At 37.5% G+C, this 12,399-nt stretch overlaps 1 protein-coding gene across 1 annotated transcript; it reads left to right on the top strand.

Annotated features, from left to right (window-relative positions):
• The first annotated feature begins 272 nt into the window (after positions 1–272).
• On the top strand, positions 273–8,790 carry MRPL50 (mitochondrial ribosomal protein L50). The gene is made up of 2 exons (XM_082655898.1): positions 273–390; positions 5,585–8,790. Exons 1-2 carry the CDS (start codon positions 299–301, stop codon positions 5,970–5,972), a joined length of 480 nt encoding a protein of 159 aa, XP_082512024.1. The 5' UTR covers positions 273–298; the 3' UTR covers positions 5,973–8,790.
• Positions 8,791–12,399: the final 3,609 nt, after the last annotated feature.

Genomic DNA, 12,399 nt, shown 5'->3' on the forward strand with positions numbered 1-12,399 from the left:
TTCAGCCAAAGAACGCTATGCTCGCCCGCCCCCGGACCAGAAGGCGTCACCCGGAACGTTCCCGGGGCGCCCCTCAACTACAACTCCCGTCATGCTACGAGAGAGCTCCTGGGTCCAGCCTCCCCCGGCAATGGCTACCGAACTACACTTCCCTGAGTGCAAAGGGTGAGGGAGCCGCTCGTGAGTCTTAACCGAGGAAAAAAGGGAACACTTGCCACTAAGCTTACATTTGATTGGCTGATCTTGCGGCGTCACAGCCGGCTGGGGGCGGAGCTCTGTCCTGAAGCTCTCATGGAACATGGCGGGTCTCTGGGTGTGCGGCGTTGCCAGAAGAAGCTTCACGTGGATAGTCTCAGGGGCGCCACGCAGAAGTTTTTGGTCTCGATTCAGGTAAAGTGGAAGGTTAGACCGTGGGTCATGCTAACGGAAAGTAAGGAGAGAAACTGAGAAGGATGAACTAAGACGGGACCCTGGTCCTGCGCCACCAGGGAAGGGGCAGGAAAGTGAGTTAGGGTTCTGAGCTCAGAAGCTTCAGCGCCGGTTTCCGCGAGCGGTGGGGTCCCGTCACTTCTTTTGGCGTCAGTTTACTCATCTTAGAACCGAAATACCACCCCCTTACCCTTCCACTTCACTCGTTAATTTATTGAGTAAACCGTACTGCCGTGTGTTGCAGAGTGTAGTGTGGTGTCGGGAAACAAGTGACTCATTTGGGACGAGCAGCCCAGGAACATGAATGTGAAAAGTACTCGATGAACTAAATTCATTTGCGGGGTATAGTTCTTCACAAGCAAGATTCAGAGATGAAGTGCAATCTCCTCATTTTGTTCGTTCATTGATTTACTCAGCAAATGGTTTTTAGACAGGTGTCCTGGCCCAGTATTTCTCTAAGTAGGATACAGCAGCGGAAACAAAATCCCTTCTCAAAGCGTAAGTACTCTGGGCAAGAGAAAACTGAGGCCGCACAGAAAGGGAGTATTTTGCTAAAAGTCAGAAAGTAAGTTTATGACAGAGCTGGATCTGGAACCCAGGCCTCTTAACTCCCCATCTACTGCTTTTCCCACAATACCATGTGAAGTTTTGTAAAGGTAAGTCTATTTGACTCAGTGTTAGGACATCAAAATTTGTAGGAACCTTAGGGTTCCGATATATGCCCTCTTAGATTTCAAACAAAAACTCCTTCAATGCAAAAGGGTTTTTATCATCAGCTTATGCATTTATTAGCTTCCCCTCTATTTTGGTTAATATTTATTATTATCTCTCAAATCTCCTTCAAGTTTGTTTCGTTCGCTCATTCAACAAGTATTTCTAGAGTGTCTCCTATATGCTGGGCATCTAGGTGTGAGGGATACAGTTGTTAATAAGACAGACTAAATCTTTGTCTTCATAGAGCATATGTAATGGTGGAGGAAAAAATGCACAAATATAATTTCAGAAAGTGGTAAATTATGAAGAAAACTAGAGCACAGGCGTGTATCTTGGAGGTACTGCGGTTTGTTTTCAGACCACGGTAATAAAGTGAGGCTCTCAAAGCATGTTATACAAATTTTTTGGTTTCCCAGTGCACATAAAGTTATGCTTACACTGTACTGTAGTGTGTTTAATGTGCAATAGCATTATGTCTAAGAAAACAATATACATGCCTTAGTTAAAAAAAATACTTTATTGCTAAAAATGCTAACCATCATCTGAGCCTTCAGAGAGTCATAATCTTCTTGCTGGTGGAGGGTCTTGCCTTGATGTTGATGGCTGATGATAGTTCAGGGTGGTGGTTGCTGAAGGTTGGGGTGTCTTGCAATTTCTTAGTATAAGACAGCAAAGTTGGCGGCATTGATTGACTCTTCCTTGAATGATGATTTTTCTGTAGCATGCAATTCTGTTTGATAGCATCTTACCCACAGTAGAACGTCTTTCAATATTGGAATCAATTCTCTCAAACTCTATGCCTTCTTTATCAACTAAGTTTTTGTAACGTTCTAAATCCTTTGTTGTCTTTTCAACAATCGTCACAGTATCTTTAGCCCGAGTAGATTCCATCCCAAGAAACTATTTTCTTTGCTTATCCATAAGAAGCAACTCTTCGATGATGGGGTTTTATCATGAGATTTCAGCAATTCAGTTACATCTTTAGGGTCTACTTCTAATTCTAGTTCTCTTGCTATTTCTACTACATTTGCAATTACTTCTTCACTGATGTCTTAAACCCCTGAAAGTCATCTGTGAGGGTTAGAAACTTCCAAACTCCTGTTTATGTTGATATTTTACCTCTTCCCATGAATCACGAATATTCTTTTTTTTTTTAACGAATATTCTTAACGGCTTCTAGAATGATGAATTATTTCCAGAAGGTCTTCAAATGACTTTGACCAGATCCATCAGAGGAATCGTTATCTATGGCAGCTGTAGCCTTACAGAATGTATTTCTGAAATAATAAGTCTTGAAAGTAAAAATTACTCCTTGCTCTGTGGACTGCAGAATGGATGTTGTGTTAGCACACATGAAAACAGCATTAATCTCGTACGTCTCCATCAGGGAGCTCTTGGGTGACCAGTTGCATTGTCAGTGAGCAGTAATATTTTGAAAGGAATCTTTTTTTCTGAGCAGTAGGTCTCAACGGTGGGCTTCAAATATACAGTAAACCATGTTGTAAACAGATGTACTGTCTTCCAGGCTTTGTTGTTCCTTTTATAGAGCACAAGCAGAGTAGATTTAGCATAATTCTTAAGGGCCCTAGCATTTTCAGAATGGTAAATGAGCATTGGTTTTAACTTCAGGTCACCAGCTACATGAGTCTCTAGCAAGAGTCAGCCTGTCCTTTGAAGCTTTGAAGCCAGGCATTGACTTCTCCTCTCTAGCTATGAAAGTCGTAGATGACATTTTCTGAAAGAAGGCTGTTTTGTCTACATGGAAAATCAGTCGTTTAGTGTAGCCACCTTCATTATCTTAGCTAGATTTTCTGGATAACTTGCTGCAACTTCTACTTGCTGCTTCACCCTGCACTTTTATGTTATGGGGACAGCTTCTTTCCTTAAGCCTCATGAACCAGACTCTGCTAGTGTCAGACTTTTCTTCTGCAGCTTCCTCACCTTTCTCAGCCTTCATAGAATTGAATAGAGTTGGGGCCTTGCTCTGGATTAGGCTTTGACTTAAGGGACTATTGTGGCTGGTTTGATCTTCTATCCAGACTTCTAAAACTTTCTCCACATCAGCAATAAGGCTGTTTTGCTTTTTTAACATTTGTGTGTTCACTAGAGTAACACTTTTAATTTCCTTCAAGAACTTTTTCATTGCATTCACAATTTGGCTAACTGTTTGGCCAAGAGGCCTAGCTTTCAGCCTATCTTGGCTTTCAACATGCCTTCCTCACTCAGCTTAATCATTCTAGCTTTTGATTTAAAGTAAAAGATGTGCAACTATTCCTTTCACTTGGACACTTATAGGCTGATGAAGCGTTACTAATTGGCGGAATTTCAGTATTGTTGTGACTCAGAATAGGGAGGTCAAGGAGAGGGAGAGAGACCAGGTAACAACCAGTTGGTGGAGCAGTCAGGACACACACAGCATTTATCAATCAAGTTTGTTGTCTGTATCAGCATGGTTTGTGACACCCCAAAACAGTTACAATAGTAAGTCAAAGATCATTGGTCATCACCATAACAAATATAATAATAACAAAAAAGTTTGAAGTATTGCATGAATTCCCAAAATGTGACAGACACGAAGTGAGCAAATGCTGTTGGAAAAATGGCGCCTGTAGACTTGATTGATGCAGGGTTGCCACAGACCTTAAGCTTTTAAAAAAACACAATATTTGCGAAGTGCAATAAGATGAGGTATGCGGTATAAGAGATTACTGAGATGAAAGGAATAGATTACGTTTCATTATGATGAGATGTGACTGGAGTAGTTTGAGGAGAAAATGGGAGGTGAGGAAGTAGAGACTATAAGCATAGTCAACTCTTCTGGGAAGTTTTGTTATAAAGGAAGCTGGAGTGGAACATGCAATCTGGGGAGAATTTCCTTTAAAGATGGGAGATCCTACAGCATATTTGTGTGTCATGGGGATACTCTAGTAGATAGGGAGAAATTGGTAAAGAATTGATGCAGAAAGAGGGATAAATTGGAAGAGTCTTTGAGTAGGCACAGAGGAATAGTGTTACAAACGATTTTCTTGACTAGACATTGTTCATTTCTGGTACCCTCCAATTTCTGTAGGGATGATCAATCCCAATCAGATGCCAACTCCATAGAAGACAGGAGTTAGTTTATGAACATATAAGCACTGAAATAATGTGTCAAGACAGATTCCTTCACATTGGCCCATTTACTCAGTACTAGTTACACAAGCAGTTTTAAAGGACCCCGAAATCAATAAACAGATCTCTGTTTTCAGGAGTTTATAATCTGGCACAGTGGTTCTTAACTGGGGACAGTTTTGCCCACCAGGGGACATTTGACCATGTCTTTTGGTTATTATGACTGGAGGACAGGAATGCTACTGGCATTTAGTGGGTAGAGACCAGGGATGCTGCTGAGCAACTGCAGTGAACAGGATAGCTTCCCACAACAAAGAATTGTCCAAAATGTCAATAATGTTTGGGCTGAGAAACCCTGATCTAGTAAGAGAAGTAGAATGTAAATAAAATTAAAACTCAGGTATGATGCAGTATGCTCTGAGAGCAATATATAGTGCTCTGATATATGTGGAATCTTAAAAAAAAAAGGATACAGATGAACTTACTTACAAAGCAGAAATAGACCTACAGACATAGAAAACAAACTTATGGTTACCAAAGGGGAAAGTGAGGGAGAGGGATAAATTAGGAGGTTGGGATTAACATATACACACTACTATATATAAAATAGGTAACTAACAAGGATGTAATGTATAGCACAGGGAATTCTATTTTGTAACAACCTATAAGGAAAAGAATCTGAAAGAGAATATATATATAAAACAATCACTGTACTGTACACTTGAAACTAACATGACGTTGTAAATCAATCATACTTCAATTTAAAAAAAGTACTATGAAAGATCAGAGAAGCTTACAGTTATACTTGATTGGGGAACTCGAGTAAAGCTTGCGAGAGAAGAGTGTTGTCCCAGGACTTAAAGGATAAATAAGATTTCTATAAGTGGAGATGAAAGATAGTTATTTCAGATAGGATATAACTTGAGCTAACATGTGATATCAGGAAAGTGGGAAACAGAAAGTAGTTTAGTTTGGGTAAGGCATAGAATGTATATAGGAGATCAGTGGGAGATGAGGTTAGAGAGGTAGATTGGGTTTGGATCTGGGAGGACCGGAAATCCCAGAGGATTTACCTTCTTCACCCATTCTTGGGAATTCTTATAGCATGTAAAATCTGAAATTAGTTTTTGTTTTCTCTTTGTGGCAGTTTAGTTCAACTATAAACTTCCAAGGGCAGGGGCCTATCTGACTCTTCTCTCAACACTGCCCAGAAGAGTAGTAAGTGTGCAGTATATTGATTTAGATTGATGGGCAAAATTAGGTCTTCTGTTGGTCAGCTTCTTTAATGCAGTGAACTAAAGATTCACGTATTTGTTTTTGATCATTCCAGAAAAGAGAAACAGCCAGTCGTGGCTGAGACAGTAGAAGAGGTGAAGAAAGAACCTATTCTGGTGTGTCCACCCTTACGAAGCCGAACATACATACCACCCGAAGATCTCCACAGTCGTTTGGAATCTCATGTCAAAGAAGTTTTTGGTTCATCTGTTCCTAACAATTGGCAGGACATCTCCCTGGAAGATGTTCATCTGAAGTTCAGCTTCTTGGCACGTTTAGCTGATGACTTGGGCCATGCAGTGCCTAACTCCAGGCTTCACCAGATGTGCAGGGTCAGAGATGTTCTTGATTTCTATAATGTGCCTGTTCAGGATAGATCTAAATTTGACGAACTTATTGCCAGTAATCTGCCTCCCAATTTAAAAATCACTTGGGGTTACTGAGCAGTTTAAAGGAGGAACACGTTGAAATAATTTTTTTTCCACCTGAGAAGGGGGCTGCTTATCAGACATTTTGATACTTTACCATGTGAAATGCTGTCAGAACTGGTCTGTAAATCCACTTTTTCCTGTGGAAGGATGTATCGTCTCCCTTTTTTTTAATCATCATGAATCGACAAATATTTTCTTTTCACATTTGCTGAAACTTTTTTTTAATGGAACCAGGTCATTAATAATTTATGAAAATATATATTACATAACAAATAAGGTAACATTTATAAAAGAAACAAATCTGTGTCGTGTATTATGAAAGTTGTTTCAGTATTCGCTTTACTGTATAAGTAGAAATAGTAGGAAATAATACTGTTCAATCTAGATTAATCTCTTGGAATTAAAGTAGATTTCTTAAAGTGTGTTTGTAATTTTTTAATGTGAAATTTGCTTTTCTGCCTTGTCATTTTCTTAATTTAAGTATTATAAATGAAAAAGTTAGAATATGTGTTATTTTGGTAAAAGATAGAACAGATTCTATACCTAAATGAATATTCTCTTCAAAGGAGATGGTGTTTATTTCAAACCCTTTTTCTTTTCTGTAACTTTTAAAAAGTGGCCTTGAGTACTTATGAGTATCCACTAGGGTGATAAGTCTGCAGACTTTCATGTACCTAATTTGTGGAAATTACTCAAAATAGTGAGCTAACCAGATGATTCTGAATGATAAAAAATGAGAAAGTGATAAAATTAGGAATTATTCTTTTTCAGACTTTAGATATGGCTAGAGAGTAATGACACAAGAAGAACGAATTGCTTATATTTTATCTTGACTACAGATAATTCTGAAAGAAAAGTGATAGGTTTTAAACAAAGGAAATTGTATTTATTTTCTTTTCTAGGGTGACTCCTTTGAAGAGGGAAGAAATTAGTTGGATATATAAATTCTGGTATGTTTATTAGAAAAATAAGTTACAGTATGGTCATGCCCTATATATGTCATCAGTGGACAATTAGATTTTCAATAACCTCTACATTGAAGATCTTCAGAAGTACCTGGAATGTCAAAGTGTTTGGAGCCCTGGAACTTAAACATTAGAGCTGTTTATCCCTTCTGCTTCTATGTGAAATGGGTTCAGCGTGGAAACATTTGAATTTTATATACAGGATTTGATTATCTCGTTTCCCACACAACTTTTACTTCTAATCTGGAGACACAGAAAAATGTGCAAAGGGCAAGGTGGAAGTAAGAGATGGTGAGGGCAGTGTGCAAAAGCACTTGGTTTCATGTGGAGAGCTGCAAAGCCAGCATTCATGTAAATGTTAGGGCCAAAGAAATTACTCCTTCATAACTTGGAGCAGTTTCTCAAAATTTAATGTGCTTATGAATCACTTGGGATCTTTTTTAAATGCAGATTCTGATTCTGTAGGTCAAAAGTGGGTCCTGAAATTGTCTATAAAGCCCCTAGGTTATTCTGATGATGTTTTGAGTACCATGACCCTAGAAGCTAGTATTGAGGTGGGAGACAAGTACTGCCCCCTGCAACCGCAGTCCTGGAACGTTTAGCTGGTAGGGAAGGTAAACTGCACATTCATCAATAACTCTAGAGGGCATCACTGGTTTACAGCCCAATATAATATATCAGAATAATGACCTATAGTTTTCCTGGAAAGATTAAATTAGGTTTGCTAACTTGTTTCCTGAGATAACTAAAAACATATAAAAGGTTTACTTTTTAAAAAATTAAATGATTACTATATAAAAGTGTTAGCAGTTTTACTCTGTTGGGCCGTTGAACTCAGTGTGTATGCTTACATAAAAACTAATAAAATAGAGATTCAGGTTAGTAGAATGGATGGTCTTACACAAACAGTGCTAAATAACAAAGATTCAACTGATTAATTAGAAGATTCTAATTGGCTTTATTAAATGATTCATGAATCAGGCAGCATCCCCTCCAGCAATAGAGAGCTGCTCTGTTGAGCTTCAGAAAAGCAAAGGTTTTTAAAGGCAGAGAGGAAGCAGAAAAAAGGAAATTACTAGCAAAAATGCATTGTTTTAGGCAAGATCACCCTCTTTAAGGGGAATGGATAGGGTCTATCTGGATTACCTCCTAGCGCTGACCAGGAAATTCCAGATTGGCTGATTAAAGGTCACACTCCTGGGGAAGGTCGAGTCTATGATGAGGTTAGATATTGTCTGGGTTTGCTGCCCTGTGGCTTAGCACAAATGACTTCATTTTGGGTTTGTCTCCTTTTTAACAACAGTATATATTTCAAGCAGCATAAAAGAAACTTCTCCCTCTCTTTTTAATTTTAACGTGTCATTTATAAAAGTAGCACTTTTTTTTAGAAAATTGGGAAAGAGAAAAAATACCTTTTCCATCCACCAGATAATCACCTAACATTCTTGTATATTAACAAGTGAAAAAACCCTTTTTTCCTGTATTTTAAAATTTGCTATGACATCCTGTCCTGTGACCCCTTCACACCATGAGTATTTCTATTCATCTTTAAATAGTCTTAAGAATAATAGATTTGATTAATAGCATATTATTCCATAAATGCATGTTACATAATTATTCAACCAATATTCTATTACTGGATTTTAAATTGTTGCCAGTTTTTTGCTTTTATGTTATTTTTTAATTTGGCTTTTCTAGTTTTTTGAGTGTGTGCCATAAAACGCCTTCCTACTCAGAAGTCATTCCACTCTGTCTTTTTTTAAAAATTAATTTTTTTTCTTGTTACACTTGTTTTTAATTACACACATACAACGTAGAAGTTAATTGTAGAAACATTAGAAAACACAGATAACCAAAATTTAAAAAAACTTTCACATGGTGATGAAATTATTGACACCTAAAATATGTATTTTTACAAAAGTGGTTTTGTATAATACAATACATATTGGTTTATTACTTCTCTCTTAAAATATGTATTTGTTTTGTTAATAAGTATATTTCTCCAGAGTCATTTTGAATTACTGCTTGATTCTTCATTGAAAGATACATGCTATTTATTCATCCTGAACATACAGATTGGTTCTGTGTTTTGCACATATAAACAATACTCCAGTGAACCCCACCTTGTACATATACTTTTTTTTTTTAACATCTTTATTGGAGTATAATTGCTTTACAATGGTGTGTTAGTTTCTGCTTTATAACAAAGTGAATCAGTTATACGTATGTTGCCATATCTCTTCCCTCTTCCGTCTCCCTCCCTCCCACCCTCCTTATCCCACCCCTCTAGGTGGTCACAAAGCACTGAGCTGATCTCCTTGTGCTATGCAGCTGCTTCCCACTAGCTAGCTGTTTTACATTTGGTAGTGTATATATGTCCATGACACTCTCTCATTTTGTCACAGCTTACCCTTTCCACTCCCCATATCCTCAAGTACATTCTCCAGTAGATCTGTGTTTTTATTCCCGTCTTGCCTGTAGGTTCTTCATGACTTTTTTTTTTTTTTTTTTAGATTCCATATATATGTGTTAGCATACGGTATTTTTCTCTTTCTGACTTACTTCACTCTGTATGACAGACTCTAGGTCCATCCATCTCACTACAGATAACTCAATTTCATTTCTTTTTATGGCTGAGTAATATTCCATTGTATATATGTGCCACATCTTTATCCATTCATCTGTTGATGGACACTTAGGTTGCTTCCATGTCCTGGCTATTGTAAATAGAGCTGCAGTGAACATTTTGGTACATGACTTTTTTGAATTACAGTTTTCTCAGAGTATATGCCCAGTAGTGAGATTGCTGTGTCATATGGCAGTTCTATTTTTAGTTTTTTAAGGAACCTCCATACTGTTCTCCTTAGTGGCTGTATCAATTTACATTCCCACTAACAGTGCAAGAGGGTTCTCTTTCCTCCACACCCTCTCCAGCATTTATTGTTTGTAGATTTTTTGATGATGGCTATTCTGACCGGTGTGAGATGATATCTCATTGTAGTTTTGATTTGCATTTCTCTAATGATTATTGATGTTGACCATTCTTTCATGTGTTTGTTGGCAGACTGTATATCTTCTTTGGAGAAATGTCTATTTAGGTCTTCTGCCCATTTTTGAGTTGGGTTCTTTGTTTTCTTGATATTGAGCTTCATGAGCTGCTTGTAAATTTTGGAGATTAATCCTTTGTCAGTTGCTTCATTTGCAAATATTTTCTGTCATTCTGAGGGTTGTCTTTTTGTCTTGTTTATGGTTTCCTTTGCTGTGCAAAAGCTTTGAAGTTTCATTAGGTCCCATTTGTTTATTTTTCTTTCCATTTCTCTAGGAGGTGGGTAAAAAAGGATCTTGCTGTGGTTTATGTCACAGAGTGTTCTGCCTATGTTTTCCTCTAAGAGTTTGATAGTGTCTGGCCTTACATATAGGTCTTTAATCCATTTTGTGTTTATTTTTATGTACGGTGTTAGGGAGTGTTCTAATTTCATACTTTTACATGTACCTGTCCAGTTTTAGCAGCACCACTTATTGAAGAGGCTGTCTTTTCTGCACTGTATATTCTTGCCTCCTTTATCAAAGATAAGGGGACCATATATGCGTGGGTTTATCTCTGGGCTTTCTATCCTTTTCCATTGATCTATATTTCTCTTTTTGTGCCACTACCATACTGTCTTGATTACTGTAGCTTTGTAGTATAGTCTGAAGTCAATGCGCCTGATTCCTCCAGCTCCATTTTTCTTTCTCAAGATTCCTTTGGCTATTTGGGGGCCTTTTGTGTTTCCGTACAAATGGTGAAATTTTTTGTTCTAGTTCTGTGAAAAATGCCAGTGGTAGTTTTATAGGGATTGCATTGAATCTGTAGATTGCTTTGGATAGTAGAGTCATTTTTACAATGTTGATTATTCCAATTCAAGAACATGGTATATCTCTCCATCTATTTGTATCATCCTTAATTTCTTTCATCAGTGTCTTATAATTTTCTGCATACAAGTCTTTTGTCTCCTTAGGTAGGTTTATTCCTAGATATTATATTCTCTTTGATGCAATCGTAAATGGGAGTGTTAATTTCACTTTCAGATTTTTCATCATTAGTGTATAGGAACGCTAGAGATTTCTGTGCATTAATTTTGTATCCTGCTACTTTACCAAATTCATTGATTAGCTCTAGTAGTTTTCTGGTAGCACCTTTAGGATTCTCTATGAATAGTGTCATGTCATCTGCAAACAGTGGCAGCTTTACTTCTTTTCCAATTTGGATTCCTTTTATTTATTTTTCTTCTCTGATTGCTGTGGCTAAAACTTCCAAAACTATGTTGAATAATAGTGGTGAGAGTGGGCAGCCTTGTCTTGTTCCTGATCTTAGTGGAAATGGTTTCAGTTTTTCACCATTGAGGATGATGTTGGCTGTGGGTTTGTCATATATGGCCTTTATTATGTTGAGGAAAGTTCCCTCTATGCCTGCTTTCTGGAGGGTTTTAATCATAAATGGCTGTTGAATTTTGTCAAAAGGTTTCTCTGCATCTATTGAGATGATCATATGGTTTTTCTCCTTCAGTTTGTTAATATGGTGTATCACATTGATTGATTTGCGTATATTGAAGAATCCTTGCATTCCTGGCATAAACCCCACTTGATCATGGTGTATGATCCTTTTAATGTGCTGTTGGATTCTGTTTGCTAGTATTTTGTTGAGGATTTTTGCATCTATGTTCATCAGTGATATTGGCCTGTAGTTTTCTTTCTCTGTGACATCTTTGTCTGGTTTTGGTATCAGGGTGATGGTGGCCTCGTAGAATGAGTTTGGGAGTGTTCCTCCCTCTGCTATATTTTGGAACAGTGAGAAGAATAGGTGTTAGCTCTTCTCTAAATGTTTGATAGAATTCGCTTGTGAAGCCATCTGGTCCTGGGCTTTTGTTTGTTGGAAGATTTTTAATCACAGTTTCAATGTGAGTGCTTGTGATTGGTCTGTTCATATTTTCTATTTCTTCCTCGTTTAGTCTCAGAAGATTGTGCATTTCTAAGATTTTGTCCATTTCTTCCAGGTTGTCCATTTTATTGGCATAGAGTTGCTTGTAGTAATCTCTCATGATCCTTTGTATTTTTGCAGTGTCAGTTGTTACTTCTCCTTTTTCACTTCTACTTCTTTTGATTTGAATCTTCCCCTTTTTTTCTTGATGAGTCTGGCTAGTGGTTTATCAATTTTGTTTATCTTCTCAAAGAACCAGCTTTTAGTTTTATTGATCTTTGCTATTGTTTCCTTCATTTCTTTTTCATTTATTTCTGATCTGATCTTTATCATTTCCTTGTTTCTGCTAACTCTGGGTTTTTTTTGTTCTTCTTTCTCTGATTGCTTTAGGTGTAAGGTTAGATTGTTTATTTGAGATGTTTCTTGTTTCTTAAGGTAGGATTGTATTGCTATAAACTTCCCTCTTAGAACTGCTTTTGCTGCATCTCTTAGGTTTTGGGTTATTGTGTTTTCATTG

The sequence above is a fragment of the Grampus griseus genome (genome assembly GCF_964374135.1).
Source record: "Grampus griseus genome assembly, chromosome: 6".
NCBI lineage: Eukaryota > Metazoa > Chordata > Mammalia > Artiodactyla > Delphinidae > Grampus > Grampus griseus.